The 17,065-nt window shown below is 40.3% G+C and overlaps 1 protein-coding gene across 1 annotated transcript in view; it reads right to left on the bottom strand.

Annotated features, from left to right (window-relative positions):
* Positions 1-17,065, bottom strand: part of LMO7 (LIM domain 7) — a 196,837-nt gene that overhangs the window by 34,109 nt on the left and 145,663 nt on the right. Inside the window, exons 9-15 of the mRNA XM_040623652.1 lie at positions 16,677-16,929; positions 15,451-15,729; positions 13,404-14,123; positions 12,436-12,465; positions 4,621-4,738; positions 2,413-2,555; positions 708-1,140 (exon numbers count right to left, since the gene is read on the bottom strand). Coding sequence (XP_040479586.1) covers positions 708-1,140; positions 2,413-2,555; positions 4,621-4,738; positions 12,436-12,465; positions 13,404-14,123; positions 15,451-15,729; positions 16,677-16,929 — 1,976 coding nt within the window. The remainder of the gene's footprint in view (positions 1-707; positions 1,141-2,412; positions 2,556-4,620; positions 4,739-12,435; positions 12,466-13,403; positions 14,124-15,450; positions 15,730-16,676; positions 16,930-17,065) is intronic.

Here is a 17,065-nt window from a genome sequence, read left to right as displayed (position 1 = left end):
CCTGGCTAGTTTAGACAGGTTTTCCTTACCATGAATATCTTTTCAAGTTTTTCCTTAGATTTTACGACACTATATTGGCAGAGGTAAAAGGAACCTGAATATTGATCTGAACACTATACTGCTTCCTCTTACGTAATTAAAATTAATACACCCACTTTTGGTTACGCAATACTGCTTCATTCTTGGGGCTAATGATTCCATTTTCTATATTCTTAACAATCCTAATACACATAGAACCATGAGATACATTTTAATAACCACATTCAGGCATATCAAGTTCTAGTAAAGCAGGTAATCAGAGAAAAATAGAAAGCTGTACATAAGGCTCCTGAAAATATTTAGGCTAACCCATGTGAAATTGCTGTTTGTAGGTCAAAAGAACTACTAGCATCTTCATGTTCAGCCTAATACTTCACAAAAGTTATATTTTTTAACAATAAAAAATGTTCTGCCTTAGAAAGCAGCTTATTCATTCTTTAAAATGGATCAGGCCTTACTTTCATTGAATTTATCAAGTTTAATCAGTTCCACAGAGTTGTTATAAACATTAAATGTCTATTGAATCTAAATTGGTTGAAACAAAATGGCCCTATATGCAAGTTATGCACATTTTCTACAGCAAGTAGAGATAACTCAAACTTCTACGCAAGTTCCCCAACACTTAGCTCTTGAGAACAGACTGAATGAACTGGGAACACATTTTTTACCGTGTAGGATCTTGGGAGTGATGAGATTCCCTTGGCCTGAGAGCCAAAAGGTCTTGGTGTGACCACAGATGTTAACCTGGCTGTATCAGTTTTCTGGTAACTTCTGGGGAGAGAGGCTGAAACTCGAGTCAACTCTGTTTGTGTCGTCAGTGAATGCTGAGAAGACAAAGAGTCTGGGAGCTGTTCTTCCATGGAGCTTTTAGAAGGAAGCTGAACGTCAACAGTGACAGCATCCTCTCTTTTTGCAAAAGTCGCGGAATCTTGTTTAGGAATTTCTGTAGAGTACACTGTTCCCTTCTCTTCTACTCTCTCACTCTGGTAACTCGCTTCTGATGTAGTCAGTGTAGGGGAAAGCATCTCTTCATTCAACACATCATCAGAAGAATGCAACCTCCTCCTGGATGTAACCGTGGACATTTGACCTCGGGATTCCCTTAGCAGGAAAAAGCACACCATAAGCACCAAGTGACGCATGTGACACACAGGGGTGGAGAGGGGATGGTTACTTGAGCAGTGACATAAAATGGACTAAGAATAAAAAGGCTAATGACTTCACACAATAACCAGCATGATATTAACAGAATAGGAGGATAAATACATGTATTTTTTTTAGTACCACACTAAAAGGTTGTAGGAACTTGAGTCTTTTTTTTAAAAACAGGCTCTCAAATACTTCAGAGGGATTTTTTAATTGTAAAGAGATGTTAATAAGAAAATGAGGATATTTTAATAAGGGAACATTCACAGAGTTTTACCTACAAGTTTATCAATCTTCCAAAATTAGCTCACTGTAAAGAAAACTGATTGCCTGACAACCAATTTGAACCTTCCGAAGATGTGGATTCCTTTACAGCGTTGTGAGCTTTTTTTCCTGGATACAATTTTCAATAATTTAGTAAAAACAAAAGACCACAAAAGACTCAGAGTTCAGTTAAAATCAAGTTAGTGTATGATTTCATACAGCCTGAGAGAACTTGCATGGACAATTACTACAGATTAAAGAGAAGTCCATGACACATCCTGGCCACTACCATTTAGTAGGGAATACCTCGTAAGTGAATGAAACTGTGTTTGCCATTTGCTTCCAGGGCACAAAGGAGCTTTGTTTAACTTCACCTGACAGCACGTTTCCTTTTTGACATTATCCTTAAAGCATATTTGCCTTCCCCCAACCTATAAATATTCCAAGGTTTCTCATAGTAACTGCTCTACAGGAAAGTTTAAACTGGACCTTTATCCTGTTATGTTGCAATGCCAAAAACAAACCCCTTGTATTTATGCTTATATTGTCCTCCTCTAAAATAGATTTTAATCGTACCACTAAAACATGAAAAGGAACTTGATATTTTACACAATTTAGATGAGTGGGAGCTGGTTTTATTTGGCCATTCCATTTCTAAATTCATTTTAAAAGGAAAAGGTGGTTTATTTTCTGCACCAATAACGCCCAATACCACCCAATACTGCCCTTGAATATACAATGTAAAAATCAAGAAGGAATGCACACCTATATTAAGCACCCATTTCTTCTGTTAATCTAAGTCACTCTTTATTACAGCAATACTTTGCTTTCTCATTGCAGAGCAAAATCCTGACTGTTTCATACTTATTTGCCTATGGTTTAATATTGGTATCCTACCCTTACATAAAATATAGATTTCTAACACCGGTAACTCCAACCGTGAGATGCACTCAGCTTTATTACCTGTCCTGTAGCATTTCCTTAAATGTCTTAGAGCTTCTCTCGGACTTCTCAAGTGCCTGCTTTTCAATTTCTTCCCTCTCTTCTTTTTTCTTCTGCAGATCTGAAGTGTAGCTTTTTCGACGATCTTTCCATTTTGCGAGGTCCTGACAGAAGAAAATCACATCAGCACAGGCATACCTGAATTTCCACACAGCCTCTCCAGCAGTGAGAAAGCGCCAGCGTATACCATTACATCGCTGAAACTATTCACTCCAACTCGATGCCAAGGTGGCCTAATTTTGCTTTTTATAGCTGGCGTTTCTGTACCAACCTTTATCTCATGTGTCTGTCTAAAAAACCTGACCTAATAAGATAGACCCCATTACTGTTTTCCTGCCTCCCTGCCCATTTCACAAAGTCTGCTAAATGCCTGTAATTGGGTGCCAGGTCGGAAAGATCAGGAACTGTTTCAAATTCATTTTCATCTTACTCCAATAACCTGGTTGTTGTGTGAAATGTCGTATTTCACTAGTACAACTGAAACAGAGATAGACTGTAATGGCGAAGCATAAACGCTCACTTTTTCATTTAACATACACCCAGCTGGATCCCTACTTTGAGGCAGAGGACCACAAGCATGCAGATGTGTAAGATGTGGGTTCCATCAAGGAACTCTAGGTCTTGAAGGGGAAGGGACTTGTAAATAAAAGTTCAACAGTGAGTGTGACTGGACAGCACAGGATGGTGGGGGCCTGAAGGAGAGAGAGTGCTCAATTCTACCTCAGGCCGGGGAGGGCAGTTTGAAAAGGATTTCCTGGGGAGGTCAGGCTTGAGTATACGATTTTAAAGCAGGTAAACTCCACCTAACAACAGGGCAATAAGGAAGATCCCATAGGAAAAGCGGACCTGTTTCCCATATTCCCAGGAACAGAAGTCTAACCTAGCTGGGTGACCTCAGGACAATCAACCTGATTTTGCTTTTAAATTAGCCTTAGCAGCCTAAGCTGGTTGTGACACTCAAGGCTGTAAGACATTTTGGATGGTACAGACTTTCCTAAGTCTCCAATATAGGGAAATGCCATGCTAAGTCCTGCTAGTGGCATTCCAGTCCAAAGAGAAGCACATCTTCGGTCTCAGACTAAATTAGTTTGGTTAAGAGTCGAGAGGACCATTCCTGAAGCCAGTATGAACCACTTCCGAAAAGATCAAAAGCAGTGTGCATTTAGTCCTACAGAATGGTCAGCATGGGTTTTCATCTGCATTAACAGATAACCCCTCAATACTTATTTTCACACCCAAACTACCCCATGTATTTGGGCAAAGTGACATTGAATTACTGTTTCTTGATCATTAAATCGAGTTCCCAATGAAAAGAAACCCTGGAATTGAGAAATGCAGCCAAGGCAGAAGGTTGGTCTTCATTTCATAGACTTTAATCTCTTTGAAAATGAAGATTTACTATCCCTGGCCCTTTTGTTCATTCTAACACTCTACTCTTCCCATAAAGTTATCCTCAAACTCCTTTGGGTTAGGTCTGTATAATTTATCTATTGTATTTCTAGACATTCCTTTGGTTTGTAACAATTACCCCTTTCAAAAAAGGTCAAGCTTTTTTCCTGCAGGGACAAAGCTAAATATTAAGTCTGTGTCCATATAAACATCCGAATATTAGTCAACTTCTCTCTTCGATGTCAGAAAACATCTCATTTTTATTCATATCAATTACTTTTCCAGCCAAAATATTACTGCTAGTTATATTCCTTATTTCTCCCCAAATCTCTATTAACTCTGAGAACCCCTTCATCTCCTCCTGCTAATGCCAAGACTGTTCTGGACCCCCTTCTCCTCCACCACCCCTAAACTTGGAGTTAAGTCTTTTCCCTTCACAAGCTTCAATAACAGTCACACCTCAAATTCAACTAACCAAGGCAAGTGAACGAATTAACTGTGCTGTAAGGAAGCAGATTCACATTTTTGAGAACTCAGAGAATATTAGAAAATAAATATCCTATTGTATTTTTCACAGCGGCCTTTAAAATAGGCAACAGTAACAGGCCAAAAAGGTGTACGAATCTCTTCAAAAGAAGCTGATCGCATTTTCTGTAGACCTGAATTCTGCAGCCAGGAAAATCATCTCAAGTATACTGATCTTCTTTTAAGAGAAGCAAGGAAGCGTCAAATAAGTAGACTCTCCCAGTCTTCCCTTCTCCCAATACAAAACATACTCACATCTTGCCATTTCTGATCTTGTTCTTTTAACTGTGATTTTATTTTCTGCATCTCCTCGTAACGCAGCTGACGCAAATTCTGAATATCCTCTGCGCTGACATCACTCATGGACTTACTCCTAGGACAAAAATACCCATGGTAACCAAGGGTCACATGACCAGACTTAGGGTTAAAACTGGAAGGTTGGGCTTTTGCTTGGAAATTCCATCTAAATTTCTGCTGTACTACCTAGACGTTTTAGTGATATTATCACAGAAATAGCACTACAGAGATAAATGGTGTTTTTCCAAAACGTAGAAACAAGAGCCTAGCACTCAAGTGTGCATTCTTTCACAAAATGGCTAAATGAGCCCTGCATGAGTCTGAAAAAATAATCCAATGTTCATATTTGCAGTGGGCCATGCATACAAGGATTACTTCAGAAAGAAATATTTACTAGAATCATCTGTATTTTTCCATCTCCCCCAAAGATAATCTTTTAAGGTTTGGCTGCCTTTTCTGGGCACTTATTAAATAATTTAATGATTACCTGATATTTTCTCCTTAAGTTCATTACCATGAATAAACGTGTTACTTCTCAAGGATTCTCTAAAATCCACCCCACCACCGCACTGGACTCATTCTCAAAGCACCATAGGTAGTTTCTTTTTTTTTTTTTTTTTTTAAGATTTTATTTATTCATTCGACAGAGATAGAGACAGCCAGCGAGAGAGGGAACACAAGCAGGGGGAGTGGGAGAGGAAGAAGCAGGCTCATAGCGGAAGAGCCTGATGTGGGGCTCGATCCCATAACGCCGGGATCACGCCCTGAGCCGAAGGCAGACGCTTAACCGCTGTGCCACCCAGGCATCCCACCATAGGTAGTTTCTAACAGCCAGTTATAATGGAACGACCTCTACAGCCCTCTGTTTTATTAAGGCAGATTGCATGTCTCTCAATGTATGATCCTGTTATGAGTCTGTACTGAGGATTAGCTCTCAGAAAGCTCAACCTAGAGCAAAACCAATGAGCAGAGTGAGGTGTTAGACACGAGGCACATAGACAGGATGGTCAGTTGCACTGGAAAATAGGGTAGTGAGTATGGGGTAGTCCAGTATGAATACTGGAGAGCAGGTAGGAATGTAAGAGACAGAGCTTTTGAAGGTGGGGTATCCAAAATGTGCTTTCCTATGGAAGTTCCTATAGCACTTTCATAATGCACTTTGGATTTTATTTCATTGTAACAGACTCTACTTTTATTTAAGTAAGTTATTTAAGTAACTCTACATCTCCTTCTTGGGCCTTTAAACTTCACCCTCCTGAGAGTTTGCTATCACCACATTTCTTTTATAACATGCTTGCCCTTAGCTAGCTCAGGGATTCAATTAGTCTCTATGCAAATGACTCCCAATCCACAGCCCAGGGCCAGGCCCTCCCTTGACTCAATTCTAATTACTTGTTGAATAAATATCTGCATGGATATCCCCTAGGCACCTCAATTGTAAAAGGACCAATTGAAATAATATCTAGGAAGGATTTTGTAAACTATAACTCACTAAACACATGGTTATTGTTGATGTAGCCAAACTCAATCTTGTCCCCAAACCTGCTTTTCTGCTTGTGGCTGTTAATGGTGTAACCTGCTTCCAATCATCTACATTTGAAACCTAAGAACCATTTTTCACCTTTGCCTCTCCCTTCTCCCTACTTTGTTAGTTATCAAGTCCTCTTATTCAGTGTCTTTTTCTTTCCACTTCTTTTGCCAACACCCTAGATCAGAACACAGCCAACTCTTACCTAGACTTTTAAAGTAGCTTATATTATCCCCCAACCTTCAGATCCAGTGAGTCTGTCTTCAACTGTTCCAGCATGAAAGCCCTTCATCAGTATATATGCCTTTTTAAATGCCACCCATTCCTCAGGATCCCTGATACACTAAACACTGGATGGGTGTGTGTAACTTCCTATTCATTCTCCACTTGAAAGTCTAACAGACCACTCACACTTGACTTGTCATAGACCAAAAACATGATTACTCACCCACAACATACCCATCAACGAAATTCAACTCCATCCTCCAGATTACAGGCCAAAAATCTTGGAGTCATCCCAGATGCCTCTTTTTCTTATACATCATAACTGATCGCATCAGTAAATCCTGTCAGTCTACCGTCTAATTATAACTAGGACACAACCACTTCTCACCACTTCCACCACTACCACCCCAATCCAAGCCATCATGTCTCCCACCTGAATTATTACAAGAAGCAGTCTTCCTGCTTCTACTCCTTCCTGCCCAACAGTGCATGCTGCATACCACAGCCAGAGGGATCTTCTCAAAATCACACTCAGATACTGACATCCCTGTACACAGCACCCATCAGTTTCTTTCCCTCTCATGTGAGTTAAAAGCAGGTTCTTCCAAGACCTAGGACATTACCTAGATCCTGCCTACCCCTCTCCACTCATCTCCCATCATGCTCCCCTACACGCACACTGCCCCAGACAACTGGCTTCCTTGTTGTGCCCACCTCTTGCTCTTCCACCCGCTCTTCAACCAACCATGTAACTTCTCTCTTACTTCCAGTCATCTGCTTGAACATCACCTCAGCGTTTCCCTCTGACCACCCTACACAAAAGAGCAAACGCCCTTCTCCCTTGGCCACCTTATCCCTCACCCTTTCTCCCCACAGCATTTATTGCCACTTGAAATGTCTGTTTACACATCACCTGCCTCATCCTGTCAGATTATAAAGCAGGAATTTGGTCTGTCTGCTCCCATATCACCTATGCCTAGAAGAGCGCCCAGCCTATGGTAGGTGTTGAGGACTGTGCTGATCTAGAGAATTTTCTACCACTTTGATAATAATTCCTACCTCTTCCATGCCAAAAGTGGTCTGGCCTTTCTTTCCACTCCTATAGTGCTTTCGCTATACCTTTCTCCTGGCATTAACATTCAGCATTACAGTGTACGTGTGTGTCTGTGTGTGTGTGTGTGTGTGTGTACTTAGTTTATCTCCCTCAGAAGCCCACATGTTGCTTGGAGACAAACACATTTACACATAACGAGGCATGCGGGATCCATGCATTTAACACCAGTGGCAAAAATGAGGTATGTTTTATCATATTTAATGAAGCAAAATAAATTTGTAAGGTTTCTTTTTTGCGTGTGTATGATAAATCAGGATCCCTCCCCAAAGTTTTATAAAGAAAGCTTTGTAAGATTTATTAAAGAGTATTGGGGCACCTGGGTGGCTCAGGTGGTTAAGCATCTGCCTTCCGCTCAGGTCATGATCTCCAGATCCTGAGATCAAGCCCCATGTTGCGCTCCCAGCTCAGCGGGAGATTTTCCCTCTCCCCCTGCCTGTGCTCTATCAAATGAATAAATAAAATCTTTTAAAAAAAGATGTATTAAATAATATTAAGGAATTATACATAGAATATATATCAAATTACATACTGGATCTTTACAAATATATCCCTAACTAGGTATGACTACATATGAACCTGATTCACGTGAATTTGAAAACATAAATTAAGCTATCACTGCAAAGAGTAAGACTTTTTGTGCTCATTCTTTAACAGACTCCCTAAAAAGAGAGAAGAAAAAAAATTTTTCAGGACCAAGGCATAAGAGGAATCTGGATACCCAACACATAAGGTTCCGTAAGTTCCAGAACAAGCATGGAAATGCTAATATTTTAATAATCTTCTGGTGGGAGGGAAGGCTGATAGTCTCGGCTGGCCCAGACACATCCACGCATGCTCTCTGAGCTCTCCTCCTCCTGCACTGTAAAACCTTATGGTCCTTTTCAGAAAACATGTTCACCATGAGCAGAGGCTACATCGTCCCCTTGGGAGCTCAGAGCACAGAGCCTGGCACCCAGAAGGAGGTCCCCAGGGTAAACCAAGTGACCCCACCACTCTCCAGAGTAGACTAATCCTTGTGTCAGGCAGGATGGGCATTCCCTTGGTTCCCGAGGCTGTACAGTGACCTAAAGAAAACCCAGACACATTCCATGCAGGCTGAACCGAGCCCTGGGGACCAGGCTGAAGGTTCCAGGCCTGGCAGTGGCACCGATTTGCACCCCAACCTAACATCACTTAGCTTCTCTGAGCCTCAGGTCCTCATCTTCTAAGCAAGGAAGGGATTGTTATAAGAAAAGGGGGAAGGTTATACCAATTGTATTTTAATAACCATCAGTGCTATGCACTAACTATTCTTATGAAGGCAAACATGACTGCATGGGATCTCTTGAAAATGAACTCCCAAAACAGCTTCAGATTAGCAAGGTCACCCCAGGCCACACTGATAAAATCTAGAACTTTCTGAGTACAGAAGTCTTTCAGCCAGATCATGAAGAATTCTTTCCTTATCAGAATTATCAGCATAACATTAAACTTCTGAGGGCTTACTGTATGCCAGCCACACCGCCAAGAGGTCTACCTGGATTAGCTCATTATATGATACCCTCATCCTGTTCTACCACTCACTAGCTGCATGTCCTTGGGAAAGCCGCAATATCTGTCTCTTTCTTCGTGTACCTACAATGCATCTAATAGCTGCCTGTCTACCCCACAGATCAGAAATAGTCTAAGAAATTGTATCTATGAAGTAAGGGGTCAGAAAGGACCAACATGTTGAAAATATCCTAGATATAAAAATCACTGATTGCCTTAAACAGCAAGTAGAAATTCCATGATACTAAGTTTGGGGTCCCTGGAGTCCCGAACTTTCAAGGGAAGATAGGGATATACTTATTTATGCACTTTTAAATACATTTCCATTAGGAGCTGTAGGAATTCTCTGAAGCATAATCAGGACTAAAACCTGGATAACAGACTTTAGAGTGACCACAAACTAGAATGATAATATAACATAAGAAACTTTTCATTTATATGTTTACAGTCTAAATCAGGTTTTCCCTATAGCAGCGCTACTGATATTTGGAGGGTAGAAAATTATTTATTGTAGGGAGCTGTCCCGTGTCTTGCAGGACAATTTAGCAGCATCCCAGGATATAACAGCACCAGACAGTTAGTAGAAAACCCCCATCCCCAACCCACCCAGTGTAACAATCAGAAACGTGTGCAGACATTGCTAAATGTTTGCTAGGGACAAAAGCCCCAGAAACTCACATCCACTTTATTTGCCCTTCTTTTTTGTTGTCTTAGGTGTCCTTACAGTTCTACAGAATCTTTTGGCCAAAACCCATACACGAAATGTACATCTCTTAGCTGTCTTTTTTTTTTTTAAGATTTTATTTATTTATTTGATAGAGCACGTGAGCACAAAAGTAGGCAGACTGGCAGGCAGGCTCCCCGCTGAGCAGAGAGCCTGAGGCCCAGCTCCATCCCAGGACCGTGGGATCATGACCTGAGCCAAAGGCAGGCGCTTAACTGACTGAGCCACCCAGGTGCCCCATCTTAGCTGTCTTTGATTACAACTTCACCTTCAATCAGTTTTCATTTCCTGTTGATACCAGCAGTAGATTGAATGGCTTAGTCCTATTACAAATTATAACCATATACCCTTACAACAACTTTGTCATTCACAGCTTCCGCCAAGAGGCATCATAACCATATTTTCAAATGTCATGGAACCATACAGACAAATCCATGCAACACAAAGCACACATGACAAAATGCCACATATAAAGCATCATATTAAAAATAAACAGAGTGATAGATGTTAAATGCCAATAAAAAGCAAGCCCAAAATGAACAAGCTAAGACTTTAAGAGGTCATGTGCATTTCTCTTTCACTTGGTCCTTAACCAAAAGGAAAGCATTCATGTTATAGGCAGTCATTTTTCCATCACAGCATGTTAAGCAATAAAGATTTTCCAGGTAAGTATTCTAAGCTTGAAAATGGACAGTATGCCCAAGAAATATCATTAAGAAATATCACTTGTTTCCTGTTATACGAACATGTCTAGAAACAGGAAATAAGTTCTATATGAAATGCCTATACTCAGTCAGGCATTTATTGCAGCAAATCAGTTTAAGAAAAACACTGGTAACTGATAAAACCCAGAAAAAAAAAAATCTCACAGAAAAGGTTTTGATGACAAGCAGTATAAAATGCACTTTAGTTTTCTGAAGACCTATTCGCTTTACTTTCCATTATCTGACAAGTCATGCATTATTCATCAGTCTCAATTTACAGACAATCTTGCTTCATTTGTGTTACCTTGGCACTAAACTGCAAGGGGAACAGGCCTTAAAACAAATACGGTACCATGCAAGCAACAATCTGGAAATAGTCTACAGAAGGTATTTGCTGCTGCTAGCTAGAGCCAGAAAAATCCTTAGCTTTCTGAACCTGGCATTTGGGTTTCTCTTCTCCCTTCTTAGCCCAGTCATCCGGGGCATCCCTATGGAGGAACACGTGGAGTCACCGAAATAGCTGTACGTGTTCACATTCCCATCTAGTACCTGTACTCGGTGTACTTGAATCCTCTTTAAGAAAAACAAACTGCTTACATTATCAAGTCTTACTAGCAAAGAAAATCTGAAAGTTTCCATTCAAAATGCTCAAAGCTGCAGAGATTTTTCATCCGTTAAAACAGTTTTCCCATGATGAATTGAGATGAGCAGATGCTTAAGCGTCATGCTGACAAGTGTCTCGTTCAGCCTCACCAATGAGAAAGCTTTAAGCCCTCGAGGAGCTGCATAGGGAATAATGCGCCTTTGCACGGCACATTGAAAGCATTCTGGGAGGCTGATTTTTTATATCAGTGGCTGAGAAGTATTTGCAATTAGTTGCCCTTGACTCAGTTACACTTTTGACACCTAGAATGGTGATATGGCTTCAAATAGTAATTTTAGTAAGTTCCAAGGTTTCTACACATTAAAAATTATCCAATGCTATCAAAACTAAAGATTCTTAGGGATGACATAAATCCCAGTAGGGGAAGATACTTAGTTACTAAGGCTTGGGCAGATTAAAATACTTAACATACTTAAATTTTCTTCTTGTTCAGAAACTATTAGCAATTAGATTCACAAAGTCACAGAAAGTCTGACGGAAAATATTAAGATGCAGCCACCTGGTTATTCTGCACTAAGAATGAATGATTCTACAGTGTACAGTAAAAAGTAAAAGTATGGTAGCATTTGCTTTTAACTCTCCATTACTCTACAAATGGGAAACATTCCCAGAAAATTTTAAAAGATTTTAATTTTTGCAGTTTTAGGAAGCTGATGTTGGCTTTGTGACACAGCCATATTATGACTTTTTTACCCTAATCAGGAATCATGAAAATGTTTCCAAATTCTACTAGGGGAAGATTAATGTCATTCCTCATAGCAACCAATAAAGCTCGACATAAGCTAGGAGTATCTAGATAATACCAAATGAATGAATTCCAACTTCAAAGCGAATGCTAGTATTCCTTTTCCATCATAGATTTTCTAAAGTAACTTTATTTGGGCTTCAACATCTAGAAGTGAGAATTTTGGCCTATGTAGCAATCTAATACTAAATTAAATATACCCAATCTTAGGCAAGTAATTGTGTTACTTTTAATCAACTCCTTAAATTAAAAAAAAAGAAAGAAAAAAAGAAAGGGGAAAAAGAAGACCTGAACTTTAAACTTCTAATAAAAACAAAACCTACTGCAGTCATATAGCACTTCATGCACTGCACACTCGAACACAGAAATATTACCATTAGGCTGCAAAATTAGGAAAAAATTTCCCATTTTTTAAAATTACATGCACAGCACACAGCATCCCCATTTAGTGACATGCCAGGATAGAAGTGCAGTGACATATTACACAAAGGACAAACAATATGCAGATTTCGGTTTTTACTGTGAACTACAAAACTTACCCATTCTCACCATAAATCTTTTGAAAGAGTCTAAGAAATCAGAAAACCAAAAATTAAAAGTCATTTTTCAGTTGTGTTACTTTCTAAATGTTCAATATCTTTAATATTCTAACTAGAGATGGACAAATCTCAAAAGGTTTTATCACACTCTTGATAATGTCTTAATTTCTAATTGATCTCCTATGTCAAGGAATCAAATTAAGCGAGATAAAGAGTTTCCTACTTTACCTTGAACCAACGAATCCACAACAGAAAGCTTCCTGTTGCCAGGAATAAAAGGTGGATTTGGGTCTACTGATTTTAATCAACCTTGTATTTGTCCATCCCAAAGTTCAACAAGCTGAACATCAAAATGGCAAGTTCCACAGCACATAAGTGCAGGCCATAGTTACAGGTAACATTCAGCAGACAGCAAATAACATTCATGCATTTTAATAAAGTTTGCACTGAATTTTAAACTATAAACTTAAAAAGTCACATATTGATAGTCTAAGGAACCTAGGTCAAAAACAAAAATCATAAATTTGCAATGCCATATTTTAAGGGAAATGTTTACACATACATCGTACATTCCAAAATATGAGAAACACAGAAAACTAAACTACAACCATACTGGTTCAGAAGAGCCTGAACATGAGAATAAAAAGTCTGTAAACAAAATTGGAAAACATTTTCATGAAACGTCATGTTGCAGATAGTACCATAGTCTTCCTTGAGGCCAAAGGCAAGGTTTGAGTCTACACCTTTTTAAATAGGCCTCAAATAGTTGATTTAGATGTGCAAATATGGAATTGCACTTTTTCCAAGAAATCACCACAGGTTTCTCACAACAATATAAATTTTTACAGAATGCCTCAAAATGGCTCGTGTCATGCAGAGTTGGGCGATACAATGCCACTTTCTCACACAAGAAAAGTTACACAAGACCATCCATGACAAGCAAAATCCTTGCAGAAACACACTCTGACCTCTCGACCATCAGCCGTTTCTTGTGCCTAAGTCTGCTGGCCTCCCGGATGGCCTCCCACTTCCGGAGGTCCGCCTCACTGCAGGGACCAGGCATGAAACTGACAGGAGGCACAGTCGTCCCCAGCTGCCAAGACTGGATCTTGCGAGTCAACATGTCATCTTTCTTCTGCCTGTGGGAAGGCACTAATACTCTACAGCTCTTTCTTTTTTCTTTGGATGGGCGTGTCCTTTCAAGTACACAGAGAAATTTGGCTTGAATTTCTGGAGGAAGAGTCCAGGGTTCAGGGAAAGGGACTGGTTGGTATCTATCTGGGGCCCCTGACAGAGGCACCTCTTTCTTCTGTGCTGGAATTCGGCGAACAATCATATCATCTTTTTCTAGATCTGGAAGTACAAGGTCACCTTCTCTACACTGCAGAATTATATCTCTCTCTACAGGATCCTCATGCTCAGAAAACCTTCTAAAGTCTTCGAAAGCCCGGAGAACATATGGATTTGCATGGAAAGCTCCAGTCTTTCTGACAAAGAAATCATCATTCTCTAAGTCAGGATCTAGGGTTGACATCTCAAGGTCATCTCTTTTATACCCTGGTGCAGAAGAGAGATTCTTTCTGCGTGTGATGAGCCTTGGGCCGGCCGTGGGATCAATTTTGATATTTGTTTCAGAAGACAAGATGTCATCAGAATATGTTTGTAGTGCCTGAAGTAATAAAAACTGACTGAAGCACAGAAAAGAAAAAGGAAGGGAGAATCTTATTAAGTTTAGGTTGAAAAGGTAATTAGGCAGCAGATCAACTAGCCTGTTACCATGGGTGAACTATTTTAGGGTACTGTGGGAGAGATTCTTGCTTGGAAGAAAGACTAGTCTTTAATGCCATCACCTGCGACCTTGTTGGACACCATTTAAAGAAGCAAGTGGAGAGTGTACTTCTCAAGAAAGGTGGGCACCATCCAGGCCAACTGATGGGCCTAGAACATAGAGCACACCTCCCTCCCTGTCGCACACACGCTTGCTTTCACCCTTTCCTTATTCTGTTAGCCACGGTGATGTAGTCCCCATCCCAGAGAAGCAGCAATGATCTTGCAGAGATTGAAGAGCTGGTCATCAAGAACTTTACGCAATCAGGTAGTCAGCAGAATTAAAATAATAATAATAATAATAATAAAATGCTGTGAAGCTATCAAAAAAGACCCTGATGAATCTTTTCTTTGCCTTTTCCCAGTGTGCCCTGAAGTTTATCTAAAAATTATTTCCTTTCTCCACATCTCCACACAGAACACAACCATAAAATTAGGTCAACTTTCACAAAAGATTTTTAGAAACAGTTTTCCGAATGAACTGACTATGCCCCATGAAACTGTGCACTATCTTGTACATCATTGCGCTGAGGAATATTTAATTTTAGACTTCCAAGCTTATATGCTGCCACAGAAGCAATACATTATACATTAGGCTTTTGCGCTAAATATTACGAATGAGGTTTCAAGATCCAGTGCATCGTGGTCAGAGGTTAATGCAGCAGCAGCAGCCGGCACAGGTGTCCCAGGCCGGACTCAAAGCGGGCGGGCTCATGCACACAGGTACACCTGGGCTCGTCCGTGGCACCGCTGCTTCTCCTGGCTGCGTGGGTGTCCCGCGAGCTCCTGGCCCCTTTGGTAGCCAATTCCAGCAAGAGTGAACGTCTTTGGCAGTTGTTGTCTAGCCTATGCTTTGCTTTTTGGATTCTACTAAAAATGGAGGAGCTTCTGTCAGAGCCCAAATCCTCATCCTCAGAATCTGAATTCCTCCTAGTGTCGAGTGATGCAGAGAAAGGAGGGAGGGAAGGAGAAAGAGTTGGAGGAAACTACAACCACTGAAAATCCTGCCATGCAGAAGGCTTTCTAAGATCCAGTCCTAGGGTTTAAATTTAAGCAGTTCTAGCGGTTCTAAAGGCATTGAAGAGAACTAAGTTTTCTCCTTCTCTCTCACAAGAAGCACACAGAGAATGCACCCAGCCAGGGTGCTGAAGGAACACTGGGACAACAGAAACATGCACAGAGACAAACCTGAATCCCTGAAATTCTTTATACCATGGTTTGTAAGTTTCTCTTTTTATTCTTTTCCAGTTCACATCTTCTGGGATCCAACATTTGGGAAGAAACTGATCAAAAGCATTCCCTGGGTTTGGTGTGATTGGACTTAGCTTTCGCACATAAAGATCATCCTTTATGGTGTTGGGTATACGTGTCTTTTCTTCTTCCTCTTCCAAGTAACAAGAGGAGTTTGAAGTTTGTTGTACTGTTGGCCAGTTCTCCACATTTGTGCCCCAAGTTCTCCTCTCGTTACTGTTCAAAACATCCAACCAGTTAAGATACTGAATGACAATTTGTGACACAGAACAAAAAGGCATGCTTTCTGGCTCACAGAGTTTATACCACTGGTTGAGACAAATTAGTTGCCACTCTCATCATTATAGTTCCTAGAACAAAGTTAAGGCGTTATAATAGCATCTCATTTTAATTAGAGAATAGCTTGATTGATACACAAGGGCCAAAGATAATTATAAGATGTGTTAAAAAGAGACAAACTGCAAACAATCTCGGGTGTTATGTATTAAAATCAATCATTAAAATCACAGACATTCTGATCTCGGAGAATTTTTCTGACCTCGTCAATTCGTACAGCCCAGTGGCTAATGGGTCAGCAGGAGGAAACTTTTGTGAGCAAGAGCTAGGAGAGGTGGTTTTCGAGATGAAACACTCGGGCCTCTTTTTCACTCGGAATCTACGGTTGGCTAAGTCATCCAAAACTATGTCAGGCAACCTTCGTTCATCCTCGGAGTCCGAACCACTTTCAGAACCATACACCTCCTTCTGACAGCAAGCTGGATTTGAAAAATCCCACTCTGCTCTGCTAATTTGATGGGAAATTAAAGGATTCTCTGTGTGTCCACTGAGATCAATCAAGACAGGAAAAAAAAAACGGAAGAAAATAACAGCTCACAACGAACAACAGAAGTCATCCAATTAGCTGAAAGATATCAATAGGCTAAAGGCAATCATCTAAAGACAGAACCGGCACATCATAGGCTGACGCTCTAAAATGGAAGAAATATCATCAGGATATGCATGACCAAAGATATAGGTAAGGAAAAGAAAACATTTTCATTAGTGAAATTTATTATCGATGAAATACATTTTAAGAACCATTCCTTTGCCCATATTTAAAATCCCAGCAAATTCACAAAGCATACTGAATTTTAAAACTCCATCATCAGCTCGCATCCCAGTACCTTGGAAATGTTCCATCTGCTTCTGGATAGACCGGGCTGGCCCAACTTCTTCTGTTATCCTCATTTTTGTCCGGCTTTTTCTTCCTCAGCGGCGCCGGCACATAGGAGGGCTGTCTACTTTTATTGGGCAAAAAACGGTTGAACGGTAAGGCAGATTTTGGTTCAATGGCCGAAATCCTTCGATAGGACATATCATCCTTATTATAATCCTGCATTTTGGATGTAAATTCAGAATCTGTGTCACTTTCACAACCTATAAAAAACGCAAGAGAATTTGCTTTACTCTCCAGATCATTTGTCTAACTGAACCCACACAGCATGCCTGCTTTGTCTTTCCCTTGGAAACCCAGGGCTCTTCTGCTAACTCTGGGGAATATTTTTAGAAATTT

Source organism: Ursus maritimus, unplaced genomic scaffold (genome assembly GCF_017311325.1).
Source record: "Ursus maritimus isolate PB19 unplaced genomic scaffold, ASM1731132v1 scaffold_10, whole genome shotgun sequence".
Taxonomy (NCBI): domain Eukaryota; kingdom Metazoa; phylum Chordata; class Mammalia; order Carnivora; family Ursidae; genus Ursus; species Ursus maritimus.
Note: the sequence above shows the minus strand (reverse complement) of the source record. Positions and strands in the feature narration are given on the sequence as shown.